Raw genomic sequence first — 15554 nt, 5'->3', positions numbered from 1 at the left:
GGGCCATGCATGGATGGACAGATGGACGGGGGGTTGAGAAGAGGGGTGGGGTTCACACACTGGTGCAAGGAGACTAGTGGCAGGAGAGCTCCCCTGATGGATAGGGGGAAAGAGATCAGCGTTTGGGGTGTGGTGTCCATCTAGATTGATCTTTCCCAGGGGGAAGAAGAGAACAAGAGGTTTTAGTCAGGGTCTCCCTGTACCAAGGGCCAAGTCCTCAGTGTGTATAAATCAAGGAAGAGCCTTGCAGCCCTTTCTGACTCTCCCCTCTCCCCCCAGAGTTGCCCATCTTCCTGGGTGACCTCACCCTGGCTGAGACAGTGTTCAGACATAAGCCCCTAGGGCACAGCTCCAGTATACATGTGGGTGGGTGGGTGGTGGTGGTGGTGGTGGGGAGGGGTATCAGGGTGGTGTTACCAGTTCTATGCCTCTTTGTTCTAGCCAAGAGCTGGACGTTTCCCTGGGATGTACTGGCAGGCAGCACACGGGGAGCTTTTCAGCCCAGGAGAGAGAGATGCAGCATGCACCCGTCCATGAGCCTGTGTGCAAGGGAAGAGCACATGCCTGCCCATGCATGCCCACACACACCAGCAATCCTTCATACCACATGCTAGTGCAGCTGCTTGTGTCCTTATGATGCGTGCACGCTCTTACCTTGCACTGATGCTCAGTCCTTGTAAATAATAAAGCTGAGCTGCTGGGAGTCCAAGGAAAAGCAGTCTCCAGGCAGCAAGGTGAGAAATGCAGATCACACGGGGCCCAGCTGGATACAGGGTTTGATGCACTGACCAATATTCCCCCTGCATTTAACTCAACTGAAGCCCTGAGTCCCCCCACCACCATTAAAGCTGTTTTCAATGCATTTTTCTTCTCTAGAATGATTCTTTCCAGGTCTGGGGCTGTGGTCTCCCAGGCACCATCGGAAACACCTATCTGCTCATATTGTGCTCTCTGGCAAGCTCCAGTGGGGGTGGGGGATATTTTCCTGTCCCCTACCTTCACTGGAGAGATAAGGTCTACTCAGCAGAGTGGGTGGGAGGGAGAGGGTCTCGATTGGGGGGGGGTGTCAAGTAGAGGTTCTTCTGTGGGGACTTGGGATTAGCTGTGTGTCACCATAGTATCTTACTGAGGGTCGACAGAGTATCTGGGAATAGAACCCAGGAGTCCTGGCTGCCAAAGCCCGAGTGCTCCCCTGCTAGACTGCACGTCACTCACTGAGCTAGGCCTAGAGTCTGGTTCCCAGCCCCCCTCCCCCTGCTTGACTGGCCACCCCTTCCATTGCCAGGCCTGAAACCCAGGGGTCCTGGCTCTGAACCTCCCTCCTCTAACCCACAAGAGCTTGCTACCCTCCCACACCCTCACTGGGCTCCACTTCCCTCCAAGAACTGTAAAGAGGACACAGGCATGCTGCATCCACTCCCATTGCCCTCCCTACCCCCATTTCAACCCATAAGACCTAATTCCCTTCTCAGAGCCATAAATAGGAGCCAGGGGTCCTGAGACCTAACCCTCTCCAGACATTCTGACTATTACACCTCATTGCCCATACACCAATGGTTTGGTTAGGAACAGCTGAGGGGCAGGCAGGACATTGGTAGCTTCTCCAGGAGTCACTGCTGAAACTCCATTTGTGGAGTGAATACAAGGCGAGATGGATATGGAATAGCTGGGCTGCAGCCTGCTATGACTCCTGCCTGGAAGTGTGCACCCCACCGCCCCCAAAACAGGTCTCTATCCTGCCTTTGCAAGCCCCCTGCCACTCCTTGCTGACGGCTCTCAGTAAGAGCCTGAATTCATGAGGCTGCTCTTCCCTGCTGGTTTGCTGGAGCTCCTAACAGGGCCCAAGGGCAATGATTAAGAGCTTACAGGTGTGCATGCACTGGAGGCATTGCAGTAGCACTGAGCTGGAAGAAGGGGCATGGGCTAGCAGAGCTTCAGAGAAGACAGGCGGGTCTGATCCCTGGCTGGCGTGAATCATGGCAGCTCCACCTTGGGTCAGGAGCACTGCTTAGCTTGACCGCTGCCCTCATCTTAACCCTGGCTAGCACAGCTGCTGTTGATGAAGAGGCAAGAACCCAGAGGGGGCAGCAACATGGAAACCTCCCCAGTGGGACACCCGATGCAGCCTGGGGTTACTAAAGCTGGTGAGGGACCAGGAGCCCAGCATCCCTGTTCCCAGGAAGGTTGTGCACTCAGAAAAGGGATTTTCATTCCCAGCCAGAACCCAGAAAAAGCCTGGATTTGCCCTCCAAACTCAAGTGCCGTGCAAGCCAATCCCAGCTTGCCCTGCTGAGGCTTCAGAATAATTCTCCATACCCTCTGAGTTTACAATATATAAACCATCTAGGATCCACAGCAAGCTTGAAATCAAAATCTCCACTCTTTAATTCTGGGATGACTACACCTACACTCCCCAACCCCCCGTACATTTGAAACCAAATCACTGTAAAAAACCCAAATGTTCCCACAGCAGCCAGGATGAAAACCCACCAACTAGGTTGAAATAGCAGCTTCTGATGGGATGAAACAGCTTGGTTGGAGAATGCCCCTCCCTGGTGAAGCCTCACTGCTGCCAGTGGTCATGAGCTGTGGTGGCTAGGCACATTGTGCTATTATGGATCTCAAGAAGGACGCCTGTGTGAGGCAGCTGGAGGGAACTGCAGGTCTCCCGCACCCTCTGACCCTGTAGCACAGCCCTGGGTTATCATTCAGCACAGCTGAATGCCCCAGTCTTCCTGCAGCATCGTGCTGGGTTATCACGAAGAGGCAGAGGACAGGGTACTCTCTTGAACCGCTGTGCCCCTGCTGCCTGCACAGGCAGGTACCAGGGTGCAGGCTGTAGGTGCTGGGTTCAGGAAGCCAGGGGAGGGGAGTTACATGCTCATCCATGGGAGCAAGCAGTGAGACAGAGCTTCTTGGGCAAGGAGCTCACTGGAGGGTCATACTGGGAGAAGCTGCTGTGGTCATTTCCACTGTGTTTGGGGAAACAGAAGCATGTATTCCCCATCCCCACCCCAATGCCAATGATAAGGATGACATCTATTCTGTGTAACCCATCCCCTTTCCTAACAGGAGCAATCCCGTGGGCCCCGTATTTGGGCTAAGCGCTCAGGCCCAAAGGGCAAAACAACCTCCAGGCTGCGTGGACTGGTAGCAGAACCAGGTATCCAGGGCATGACCCCCCTGGGCCTGTCTGCAGCATTCAAACCATAGCCCAACATCTCAACTGGGCTGGGTTGGGCGGTTACAGTGGGAAGCTCCATGTGACAGGAGCTCTTTTGGGAGCGAGGGCAGGGATCAGCCCAAACTATACCTTGAGCAAACATTGTATGAAGACAAGACCTGAAGACAATGAGCTGTTTAGAGGCATGGGCACAGGGGAGCAGGGGACACAGGTCAGATGGGACCTTTACATCCCACCCTGGCCCAGTCTCATTTGTCCATGGCATTGACCTGCCAGCCTCTCAGTTTGCTGAGGGCATTCCGCATGTCCTCATTGCGCAGGGTATAGATGATTGGGTTCAGCATAGGGGTGACGGCTGTGAAGAATATGGACACCACCTTGTCAGCTGCTAGGCTCTTTGCAGGGCGGAGGTAGATGAAGATACAGTGGCCCAGGAAGAGTATGACGACTGTCAGGTGGGCTGCACAAGTGGACAGTGCCTTGTGCCGCCCCACGGAGAGGTGGCTCCTCAGTGAGACTAGGATGACCACATAGGAGACCACCAGCACCACAAAACAGACCACAGAGATCAGCCCTGAGTTGGAGACGATGAGCACTTCAAAGACGTAGGTGTCAGCACAGGCCAGTTTGATGACCAGGGGCACATCGCAGAAAAAGTTGTCGATGGCATTGGGGCCGCAGTAGGGCAGATTGAGGGTCAAGGCAGTCAGGGCCACAGAGTGGACCAGACCACCCAGCCACATGCCAGTGGCCAGTTGCAGGCAGACACGGCAACTCATGAGGGTGCTATAGTGAAGGGGGTGGCAGATGGCAGCATAGCGGTCATAGGCCATGATGGTGAGAAGGAAGATCTCAGTGCAGGCAAAGAGGTGGAGGAAGAACATTTGGGTGATACACTCCCCAAAGGAGATGGTCTTCTGCTTTGCCAGGAAGTCAGCCAGCATCTTGGGCATGACCGCGGAGGAGTGGCAGACATCGATAAAGGAGAGGTTGCTGAGGAAGAAGTACATGGGCGTGTGCAGCCGCTGGTTGCAGGCAATGGTGAAGATGATGAGGGTGTTTCCCAGCAGGATCAATGCGTAGATGATGATGAAGAAAGTGAAGAGAGCCAGTTCCATGGCATGGCTGGCAGTGAGGCCGGCCAGGATGAACTCGTGAACCTGGGTCTGGTTTAGCAGTGCCATGTCCTGCCTTGGCCTTCCTGCTCCTGGGAGGAGGGATGTAGAGAGAGAAGCAGGTGGTTACTTGAGGTGTGGAGCAGCAGGAAGTGCCCCTTCAGTGCCCTGGCCAATGCTTCAGGGAGGACTGCCACACCGCTAAAACACCAGGCAGAATGCTTGCCAGTGCCCTGGGAGAGCAAGCAAGATGGGGTGACACAGGAAGCTCCTTCCTATCCAGGCAGGCAAAGCATGAGCAAGAAGAGGGAGGACAAGAGCGCACCAATGGGAGAGCCCTGACAAATGTGTGTGTGAGGGCATGTATCCCTGGTTTTTGAGTTTCCTCTCAGCCCAGACCAGCACTGGCTCGGCAGGGATGTGAAGAGGCTTATGAGGTGGCCACCATCCTGACAAGCATGTCAGGGACTGGCCTCTGGATCTGCAGAGCAAAAGCTGCTGCTGGCTGAGCTAGAGCCAGCTCCCAGCTGCCACTTGGTAAGCATACTCCCAGGAAATCTTTAATATCGCAGAACAGCAGAACCACTGAGTGTTGTCTACGCATTTCCCTTTACAAGGTTTGTCCTATGAAAAATGGAGATAGCTGAAGCCGAGAAACCTTTATGGGAAGAGGTTTCCTGAGATTCTCAAAGCAGCCAAAGAGGCTCCAAAGCCAATAGTTTTAATGGGAACTACACTCTTGGGTCTTCCCAGCAGCTTTGAAAATCTCAGCGGTGATGGGCTGGGATTTGCAGTTTTTTCCCCCCCACAACAATAGCAATTTGGCCAAAAGATCTGTCATGATGTAGCTGGGATGGTCTAGGAAATGTGAGAGATGTGCAAGGATTCCCATGGGTGAAATCTGTTATTGGACAAACTGTAGAGTTGGGAGTAACAGATGAGCTTTCAGGTATCTGAAAAAGAGTACTTAGTACTTGAAAACTTCTCTATGTCCCTCCCAGCTGGTCCAATAAGCTATCATCTGTGGCTCACAAAAATACTTGGGGTTTTTGTTTGTTTTGCAATTTTCTGACTTTATTTTATTTCCCCCGCAACCTCTTTCCCCTCTCCCTCTGCTTTTTTCCTCATTCTCTGCTGCTTTCAGTGGACCATAGAAAGAGGAATTAACTGGTGACAGCTGTTAGTCATGTTACTTCTTGCAGGTCTATAAGATGCTCAGATATGCCAGTTGATACCAACCTGGACATAGTGGGGACATAGTGGGGATCAGTGAAATGTGGTGGGACCCAACGCATGACTGGGCGGTGAATATCAAGGGCTATAGGCTGTACAGGAGGGACAGGACAGGGAGGAAAGGTTGGGGTGTGGCGCTCTACATTAAGGAGGAATACACATCCTCACCAGGTAGCACAGGGTCAGAGGAGGGGCACACTGAAGTGCTCTAGATTAGAATACAAGGCAGTTGAGGGGAAAAAGACCTAATGGTGGGGGTCTACTACAGACCTCCCAAACAAGGGGAGGAGCTAGACCAGAAATTCTTAAGTCAGCTCATGGAGGTAATTAGGTCAAAGGACGTGGTCATCATGGGTGACCTGAACTTTCCAGACATCTGCTGGGAAGAGCAGTCAGCCAGGTCTGACCGCTCATGTAAGTTCCTAGCCCAAATGCAGGACCTCCATCTAACCCAGGAGGTGCACGGCCCCACCAGGGGAGACGCCTTGTTGGACCTGGTGCTGGCCACGGGTGATGACCTGGTGAGGGGGCTGCGGGTGCTCGATCACCTGGGCGACAGCGATCATCGCCTGCTGGAATTCACCATCTAGCGCAAGGTGGCAAAGGCCTGCAGCAAGGCAGCAGCCCTAGATTTCAGGAGGGCGGACTTCAATGAGCTAAGGAGAATAGTTGGGGAAGCACTGAGGTCCCGGAGGGAAGGGGAGCCAGGTGTCCAAGGAGAGTGGTCGCTCCTCAAGGAGACGATCCTCCAAGCCCAAAGGGAGGTAATCCCAACATGGATCAAAGGGGGCAGGAGGGGGCAAAAGCCTCCATGGCTCACCAAAAGCATCTGGGAATGTCTCTAGCTAAAAGGGAGGCACACACCCAATGGCAGGGAGGGGCCATCACCAGGGAGGACTATACTGCAGTTGCTCGGGGATGCAGGGGGGCAGTCAGGAAGGCCAAGGTGGAGATGGGACTGGGCTAGCTTCTTGGATCAAGGACAACAAGAAGTTCTTTTTTAAATACACAGGGGGTAGAAAGAAGGTTCCGGGTAATGTGGGGCCCCTGCAGGACACGCTAGGAAATTTGGTCATCACACCAGACGACAAAGCCAATGTATTTAACAATTTCTTTGCCTCCATTTTCCTAAGCAGGGACTGGAACAGTCACCCCCCCACTGGGCTCCCCTCAGGCCCCAGGGGAGGCACACCTAGGCCAAGGGTCAGGGAGGAACTAGTCAGGGAACTTCTGGAGGGACTGGATGTATTCAAGTCAGTTGGTCCAGATGAACTCCACCCCAGAGTGCTGAGGGAATTGGCTGAGGTCATTGCAGGACCCCTGGTACAGCTTTACGAGCACTCGTGGTGCTCTGGTGTGGTGCCAGAGGACTGGAAGAGGGCCATTGTGGTTCGCATCTTCAAAAAGGGGAGGAAGGAGGACCGGGGGAACTACAGGCCAGTTAGTCTTACCTCGATCCTGGGTAAGTTTTTGAGAAAATATTATCCTGGCGCATGTCCACAAGGGACCAGCAGGGGAGATTATGCTTAGGGGCAACCAACACAGGTTCATTAGCGGCAGGTCCTGTCAGACTAACCTGGTGGCCTTTTACAACCAGGTCACCAAATCCTTAGATGCAGGTGTAGCAGTGGACATAATCTTCCTGGACTTTAGGAAGGCCTTCGACACTGTCTCTCACCTCGTTCTCATTAAGAAACTGGGGGACTGTGATGTCGATGCCCACACAGTCAGTTGGGTTGCCAACTGGCTGGAGGGCTGCACCCAGAGAGCAGTGGTGGATGGGTCATTTTTGACCTGGAGAGATGTGGCAGTAGGGATCCTCAGGGTTTGGTCCTCAGGCCTGCACTGTTCAACATCTTCATCAGTGACTTGGACGAGGGGGTGAATAGCACCCTGGTCAAATATGCTGATGACACTAAGATGTGTGGGGATGTGGGCATGCTGGAAGGAAGGAGTGGGCTACAATCAGACCTAGACAGATTACAGGGGTGGGTGGATGAGAACAGGATGGGATTCAACACAGACAAGTACAAAGTGATGCACCTGGGGAGGAAGAACCAGCAGCATACCTACAGGTTGGGGAACTCCCTTCTTGGCAGTGGAGAGGCAGAAAAGGATCTTGGAGTCATCATTGATGCCAAGATGAACATGGGCCAGCAGTGTGGGGATGCAGTTAGGAAGGCCAACCGTACCTTGTCATACATCCACAGATGCATCTCGAGCAGGTCCAGGGAGGTGATCCTCCTCCTGTATGTAGCACTGGTCAGGCCGCAACTGGAGTATTGCATCCAGTTCTGGGCACCGCACTTCAGGAGGGATGTGGACAACATGGAGAGGGTCCAGAGGAGGGCCACTTGCATGATCAGGGGGCAGCAAGGCAGACCCTACGAGGAGAGGCTACGGGACCTGAACCTGTTCACCCTCCACCAGAGAAGGCTGAGGGGGGATCTAGTGGTCATTCACAAACTAGTCAGAGGTGACCAGCAGGCACTGGGGGAATCCCTGTTCTCCTGTGCACTGCCAGGAATGACCAGGAATAATCGTCACAAGCTGGCAGAGGGTAGATTTAGGCTAGATATCAGGAGGCACTACTTCACTGTCAGGGCGGCTAGGATCTGGAACCAACTTCAAAGAGAAGTGGTGCAGGCTCCTACCCTGGGGGTGTTTAAGACAAGGCTAGACATTCACCTTGCTGGGGTCATTTGACCCCAGTACTCTTTCCTACCATGGCAGGGGGTCGGACTCGATGATCTGCTCAGGTCCCTTCTGAGCCTAGAAACAATGAAACTATGATGGCAATCATACCCATGCCCAAACAGAACACGCACTTTTTCTTTGATGGATAAGCAGCCAAACATTAGAAAAACCTTTCTAAGAGGACACTTAAATGCTGATCTATGCTACTGAGGGAGGCTGAGGAATCCCCACCACTGGAAGTTTTTAAGAATGGCTGAGAGAATTACCTGTCAGGGATGGGACAGTTGTGTGGCTTCAGCCTCTGAGCGGGGATATAGACCGTCTGCCCTCCTGCAGCTGCTGCCAGCCCGGCACTCCAACAATTTCTATGAACTATTTGGATAAAGGGAAAGATACATGACCTTTTTCAATGTGAAGTCTTTCCCAAGGCCTCTAGAGTAGCAGGGACCAGGGTGATCAATTAGTTTCACAGGGCAGTCTCTGCCCCAAGCCCAGGACATGGGAATACCTCCAGCCTGGATACAGGTTCTGGTCTGGATCTGTCCAGCTTCTGGACTCCTAGCTTTCTAGGAGGGAGCCTCTTAACAAACATGACCCATCACTCCCGGTTTTGTGACTCTGTATATGGCAGCATGAAGCTGCAGGGGTTTTATTTTATACAGTGATTTGGAGTAGCATGGTCTGGCTTTACCTAGTCATCCCAGCCTGGCAGAGAAGGGGCCAGCTTCTTTGTAGGGGTCAGCCCACCCATTTCCAGGCAGTGAAACCCCCAGTGCCATGGGTCAGGGCCTTAGCTGGGATGGACACATTTAGGATGCGAGTCAGATGTGGGTTTCTGGCCCCCAGAGCAGTGAGGTGCTGGAACTACATATCCTACTGTGTGACACACCTGGATAAGTTGGCACCTGGGGTTACTGGGGGCAGGTGCCAGCATGAGTGGGAGATGGGGCCCAGCTGCATAGCTCCTTCCTCCTGCATTCTGGCGGATGTTTCATTTCACACTCTTTTTTCAATTGAACATTGAACAGTTTGGCCAAAATAGTTCTTTTTGACTCGAACAAAAACCTAAGGTGTGAAAGCTTTTGGCCAGCCCTACCACTCATGCCAGAAGCAGTGCCACAGACATGAGTGGCACAGCTCACAGAGGAAGTGGCTGGGTGCCCGGGTCAGAGTGGGCACACCTGAACTTGCTGAGGGCTCTTTCTCTGGCATCTGCTGGAGCTCACCTGAAGCCCACTCTGCTGTGGCTTTACAGCCACCCAAGCACATTAGTTAAACCAACGCTACCCTGGGCATTTGAATCTGTACTCATACTTCCAACTGCAGAGCAGGGTAGCTCCACGAGGGAGAGAACAGACACCCTGTAAAGACACAGGCACAGTTGGAGGCTGCCAGCTGAGGCTTGATAGGAGGCAGAGGCTGCAAACTCCAAAAGGTGCTTAATGAAAACAGGACAGCAAAGTCCCAAATGGTCTGATGTTAGGGTAGGAAAAAAAAAGAAGCAATAGCAAACAAACAAAGCCCCTTTCCCCCTTCAAACAAGCAAAATCCCAGACAGATACATATTTGATAATACATATATATGTGTGTATACAAACACACACACAATTTTAAACATGCAAAAATTGCATGAAAAAAGCCTTTTACCTTTGTGGTAGCTTCCAATGAATATGGGACTCCCTTCTGATGCTTTGCTCCAGTAAAAGGAATGAAGGACTGCTTGGTCCAATAGAGGCAGGCACCTTCTCTCTCTGTGCCCCTTGCTTTAACTTTGATGACCATCACCAGGTGGAAGATGAGGCAGCTGTCCTTCTGGGGCAGGCAGGTCGTCCGTGATCTCAGAATCACCCTTGAGCAGATTACATCTTTGCTCCAGGTCTTTGCAGGAATTTATCTTAGGAAAGTTCTCTCGATTAGCTTTCCTGAAGTCTCTGATATATGAATATGAACTTGGCTGTCTCCTAATCTTCCCTGGCAGCTCTTGGGCTAAGCCTCTGTGCTGCTAGTCTGAGAAGATAACCTCCCAGCTTCATACAATAAATGTTTCTAAGTGGATCTCTCCTGCAGGAGTCTCCAGAAACATCTCACTCTGGAGAGCCAGAGTGGTTCCAGTGCACTTATCCCCAAACACATAAATTTCTGCCTTGTTACTGAGCCACTGTGATGCAGTGTCATTTTGGGCTGGACACCAGGCTGTGGGGAAGCTGTGAGCTCTGGGGAGCTGGGGCCGGGGCGTCACTTTGCAAAAGTGGAGCCACACTGGGAGTTGTTAAGAAGTTCAGAGTTTCTGATCAAGGGATGAACCATGCAAGCAATAAGCAGGTGCTGCTGGGAGCTGTGCCCAGGGGCTAGGTCTCCAGTTGGTGTAAATCAATAGGTCAACACTTTTTTATGCCAGCTGAGGACACAGACCATGGGAATCTGCCAGTTTGCCCCACATGCAGAGCTTGCCCTTTTCATTGTGCTGTACATTAACTGTCTGGCAGACTGACCCCCGGGTGACTGAATGCAGAATTCAGACCATGGGGTTGCTGGCATTGGCTTGGTTTGAGCAGAGAGACAATAGAGTTACTAGGGGCAGGGGGGGACTCATTTTGCTGTGCTGGGAACTTATTTTCTGCAGCTATTCAATATTCCTCTAGCAAAAGCCCCAGCCTGATACAGACCCACTGCCCCAGGCACCCACCCAGAGAGTCTGGATGGGAGCCAAACATAACTTCAGCAGCAACACAAGAATAACAATGCATGTGACCACCAAGGCCTTGTGTTTTTACAGCTCCTTGTTTTTGTGCAATATCTACCTAGTGACTACAACAGGCAAAAGCACATATTTAAATCATGCTACCTCTTTATTGGCTTTGTATAAGATAGAAACACAGTGTCCAAGATTGCTGAACAGCTCAAGGAAGATGCTAATTGAAAAACGAAGGAAGAAAATGGCTGAAGTTGCTCCTATTCTTTGGATCTCAAAGTACAAAAACAATCCATTGCAACTGGAAGTGAAGGGGATGGAAATGTCTGCTACATTTGGGGGACAAATTTTGAAATTTTAATTGGTCCTTTCCCTGTTTGTGGCAAAGCATGGTAAAAATGAGCCTGGTTCAGGACAGTAGTTTGTTATTTGCTCATTCAGTCATTTTCCCCTTAGCCGCTTGATTGCTTTCCCACAGTTGAGAGTTATAGAATGGATAACATGAGAGACTGCAGACACACTACTTCCTCAGGCAGCTCTCACATTGTTGCATTCAGTGGCAAAAAAAGATGAAGGAACACCAGTGGTGGGAAGAAAGGGAATACTTGCATTGTCTTACTGCTCCCTTTCTCCTTCTGGTCAAACTGGAGGAAAAGCAAGCAGGTGAGAAATAATGCATATTATATTTTAAAAATGCATATTATTCCCCCGCCTTTTAAGGCTTTTTCCTTTTTCCAGCCTTTGGAAAAGAAGGGAGAGAACTGGATAAGAAGTGGGAATTCTCCAGCAATTTAAAAATCAGGCATTTCTTAAAGTATTTTTTTAAATCGACTTAAAAAAAATTCCATTTGGGATAGAAGCCCATGTATTTCAACAAAAACACTTCATCAAAAAAAGAACTGCAATCAGCAGCAGGCGTCAGGCAGCATGGTGCAGATTCTTTTAAAAAGGTCTGTAGGTTCCTAAAGGAGTTGGTTGGCTCCTAGAAGGGCCTAAGTGAGCTTGGTGCCAAGTCCCAGTGATTTCAGGCAGAATCTAGGCCTCAGTGTGTGCTGAAGATAGCTGAAACTGGGAAACCTTTGTGAGAAGAGGTTTTATTAGATTCTCAGAGGCTCCAATGGAAGCTGGACTCTTGAGTCTTTCCAGGAGCTTTGAAAATCTCAGCTGTAATGGACTGGGACTTGCAGTGGAGAGGAGGGCCCAACTGTAGAGGTGAGGTAGGATTTGGGTAAATGGCCTCAGCGCCTGGGACCATAAGAACTACCAGACTGGCTCAGATCCAAGGGCCAGAATTCAGCCCCTAAGAGCGGCCAGCTCCGGGCTTATCAAGGATGCTTCTGAGGCAGGTTACGAGAGTAGTGAGATTGGATACAAATCAGCCTGTCTCTGATTCTCAGTTAATTCCAATGGAAGCTGGGCTCTGAGGGTGCATCTACATGTGTACTTTAATGAGCACTAGCCTATTTTATGTTGCATTAAAGCGTCACTGAAAAAACTGTGCTATTTAATTCATGAGCCTTAAAATAGACTAATGTGCATTAAGCGTCACTTAAAAATCACGCTCTTAAGTTAATGTATATTAAGACAAACTAATGTGCATTCTCCTAGTACTTCACAATGGAGGGTGCCTGCACATGAGTGCGGAGGCTGCTCTGATGGGCTATAATCACAGTGTGTTGGAGCAGACTTGATTCACTGAGCAGCCTCCTGCATCTCATGTATCAGCATTCCCGTGCTTTAAAATGCCAGTGGGGGCACTTGAACTAAAAGGTCATCAAATGAGCTTTAGTTCAAGTGCCCCTGCTACCACTTTGAAGCACAGGTACGCTGGTATGTGAGATGCCTAGGTGCCCCAAGAGCCACTTTAATGGAAGCGTTGCCCATCCCAAATCCCGAGAGCATGTGTAAAAGTGCCCGGGGGTACTAGATTGAATGTGTATTAACTAACGCTTGCTAGTGCACAGGTATTTGCACCCTGAGCTCCCTGAGGACAACCTCAGGCATGGTGCAGAGCTGGTCAGAACACTGATCCCCCCACCCCTCTATAAATATATTGTTGCTGAAAACTTTTTTTTGCGAGATTTTGATTCCTCACTGGAAAAACCTTAAAACAAGAACAACAACAAGAAGAAAGCAGCTTTCCATTTTAATTGCTCGTTTATTTGCATATTGGTTTTAAAAAATGAACACACTGAAGTTTTCAATTTTTGGATTCTTGGGTTTTCCTTCAGATGCCTCCTCCTTTTTACAATAGAACAACACAGGAAGAAAGTAGAAATGGGAAATAAAGAGAGAGCTGTCACCTGCCAAAAATCTAAAACCTGAAAATATATTTTTTCAGTTTTTCAGAATGAAACAAAATTGGAATGAAAACATCACTTAGGAATTTTCCATCAAAAAAAAAAAAAGGAAGAAAGAAAAAACAAACATGAAATGGTATTGCGGATTTCCCAGCTTTCTCCCACTTGTCTAGATCTCACCTAAGAAAAAAAAAAACTGAAAGAAAAATAAGATCCCTATACATAACTGAAAATCCAATTCTCATTTGTTGAAATTCGACACAACATGGAAACTTTCAGTTCACTCAAAATTCACCTGCCAAAAACTAGAAATAAGATCAAAGGACTTTTTCCCAATTCTTAGCAAAATCATTTCTGTTGAAGCCCTGTATTTGGATGGGAAATGCTCTTGGTGGCAAACAGGGGATGGAGTCTGGCTCTGGCAGAGCTGGCTCAGACCCCAAGTGCCTGGCACCTCAGGGAGCAGAGAGCCAAGGACAAAGATAGTGGAGCTGCCATGGCTGGTGCAAGGAGAGAATGGGAAGAACAGTTATGGGCATGATGGGCACAGTCAATGGAAGTAGCTGGCAGGAAGCTGTCGGGTCCGTGTTCCAGCCCCTACTTCTCCCCTGCATCCACTTTACTCCCCATCAGCTTGTTGAGAGCCCTCTTCATGTCTTCATTGCGCAGGGTGTAGATGATGGGGTTGAGCAGTGGGGTGATGGCTGTGAAGAAGACTGACACAACCTTGTCCTCGGCCAGGCTGGTGGAGGGGCGGGAGTAGATGAAGATGCAGTGACCCAGGAAGAGTGTGACAACCGTTAGGTGGGCTGCACAGGTGGACAGAGCCTTGCGCTTCCCCATGGAGAGGCAGCTCCGCAGTGAGGTCAGGATGACCCCATAGGAGACCACTAGCACCACAAAGCAGACCACAGAGATGAGTCCTGAGTTGGAGACAATGAGCACCTCGATAACATAGGTGTCTGTGCAGGCCAGCTTGATCACGGGTGGCACGTCACAGAAGAAGTTGTCCACCTCCCGGGGCCCGCAGTAAGGCAGCTTGATTGTCATGCTTGTGAGGGCTAAGGAGTGCACTGTCCCACCCAGCCATAGCATGCCAGTCAGCTGCAGGCAGAGACGGCGGCTCATAATAGTGAGGTACTGCAGTGGGCGGCAGATGGCCACGTAGCGGTCGTAGGCCATGACGGTGAGGAGGAAGATCTCCGTGCAGGTGAAGAGGTGGAGGAAGAACATCTGGGCCACACAGCCCCCAAAGGAGATGGTCTTCTTTGCAGAGAGGAAGTCAACCAGCATCTTGGGCACTGTGACAGAGGCATGGCAGATGTCGATGAAGGAGAGGTTGCTGAGGAAGAAATACATGGGCGTGTGGAGTTGCCGGTCATGGACAATGGTTATTAAAACAAGGATATTCCCAGCCAGGGTCAGTAGATAGAGAGGCAGGAAGACCAAGAAAAGGACTGTCTGCACTGTGGGGTTGGAGGACAGCCCTACCAGGATGAATTCCCTCACCATTGTTTGGTTCAGGGTCACCGCCTTGTCCATTCTTGTCCCTGGAGGAGAAAGGACATTGCTGGGGAACTCAGCCAGAGTCCCCCGAGGTGGGTTCAGGGCCCCTAGAACCCAGAAGAACAGCAGTGTACACAAGGAGCCAGCCCTCACCTGTATGCACAAGAGCAGACAAGGGTCTATAGGACCTAGCTCCATCAGGACAGTTTCCTTATTGTTTTCCACTGTGCAGGGAGCAGTGAATGTGTCATTTCTCTGCTGCTAGGGATGCAGGACCCTTGGACACCGAACTGGAAGGGGACTCCAGGACCCCATGTTATCCCTCATTTTCATGGCAGCCTTTCAGATATCTGAAGTCTGCTGTCATCTTTCCCGTTAATTACTTTTTCTCCAAACTAAACATACCCAGATCTTTCAACCTCTCTCCATGCCCCTTCATCATTTTTTGTTGTCTATCTCAATCCTCCCCGCTTTCTCCAGATCCTTCTTAAACTGTGGAACCCAGAACTGCATGCAGTAGTCTGTGTGAGGTCTAATCAGCACCAAGTGGAGTGGCACAATCACCTCCCACGTCTTACATCTAATACTCTTGTTGACACCGGCCAAAGTGAGATTTGTTTTTTTTCTAACTGTGTCATACCATTGGCTGAGTGTGGCACATCAGAATCCCCAGACACTTCTGAGCAGTGAATCACCGAGGGAGTTACCTCCCATTCTGTACTTGTGAATTCAGTTATTTTCACCTAGGTGTAGCACCTTCCATTTAATTGCACTGAACTTCATCCTGTTCTCTCTAGCCCAGGTCTCCAGTCTATCACGATCCTTCT

The 15554-nt window shown here is 50.5% G+C and overlaps 2 protein-coding genes across 2 annotated transcripts; both read right to left on the bottom strand.

Annotated features, from left to right (window-relative positions):
- Positions 1-3432: 3432 nt before the first annotated feature.
- Positions 3433-4368, bottom strand: LOC149862567 (olfactory receptor 4E1-like). Its single transcript, XM_090051968.1, has one exon. The coding sequence runs from the start codon at positions 4366-4368 to the stop codon at positions 3433-3435; it is 936 nt and encodes a 311-aa protein (XP_089908094.1).
- A 9362-nt stretch (positions 4369-13730) lies between these two features.
- On the bottom strand, positions 13731-14763 carry LOC149862566 (olfactory receptor 4E1-like). Its single transcript, XM_090051677.1, has one exon. It carries the CDS (start codon positions 14761-14763, stop codon positions 13819-13821), a length of 945 nt encoding a protein of 314 aa, XP_089907803.1. The 3' UTR covers positions 13731-13818.
- Positions 14764-15554: the final 791 nt, after the last annotated feature.

This window comes from Crocodylus siamensis, chromosome 6, assembly GCF_052110815.1.
Source record: "Crocodylus siamensis isolate JL-2025a chromosome 6, ASM5211081v1, whole genome shotgun sequence".
NCBI lineage: Eukaryota > Metazoa > Chordata > Crocodylia > Crocodylidae > Crocodylus > Crocodylus siamensis.
Note: the sequence above shows the minus strand (reverse complement) of the source record. Positions and strands in the feature narration are given on the sequence as shown.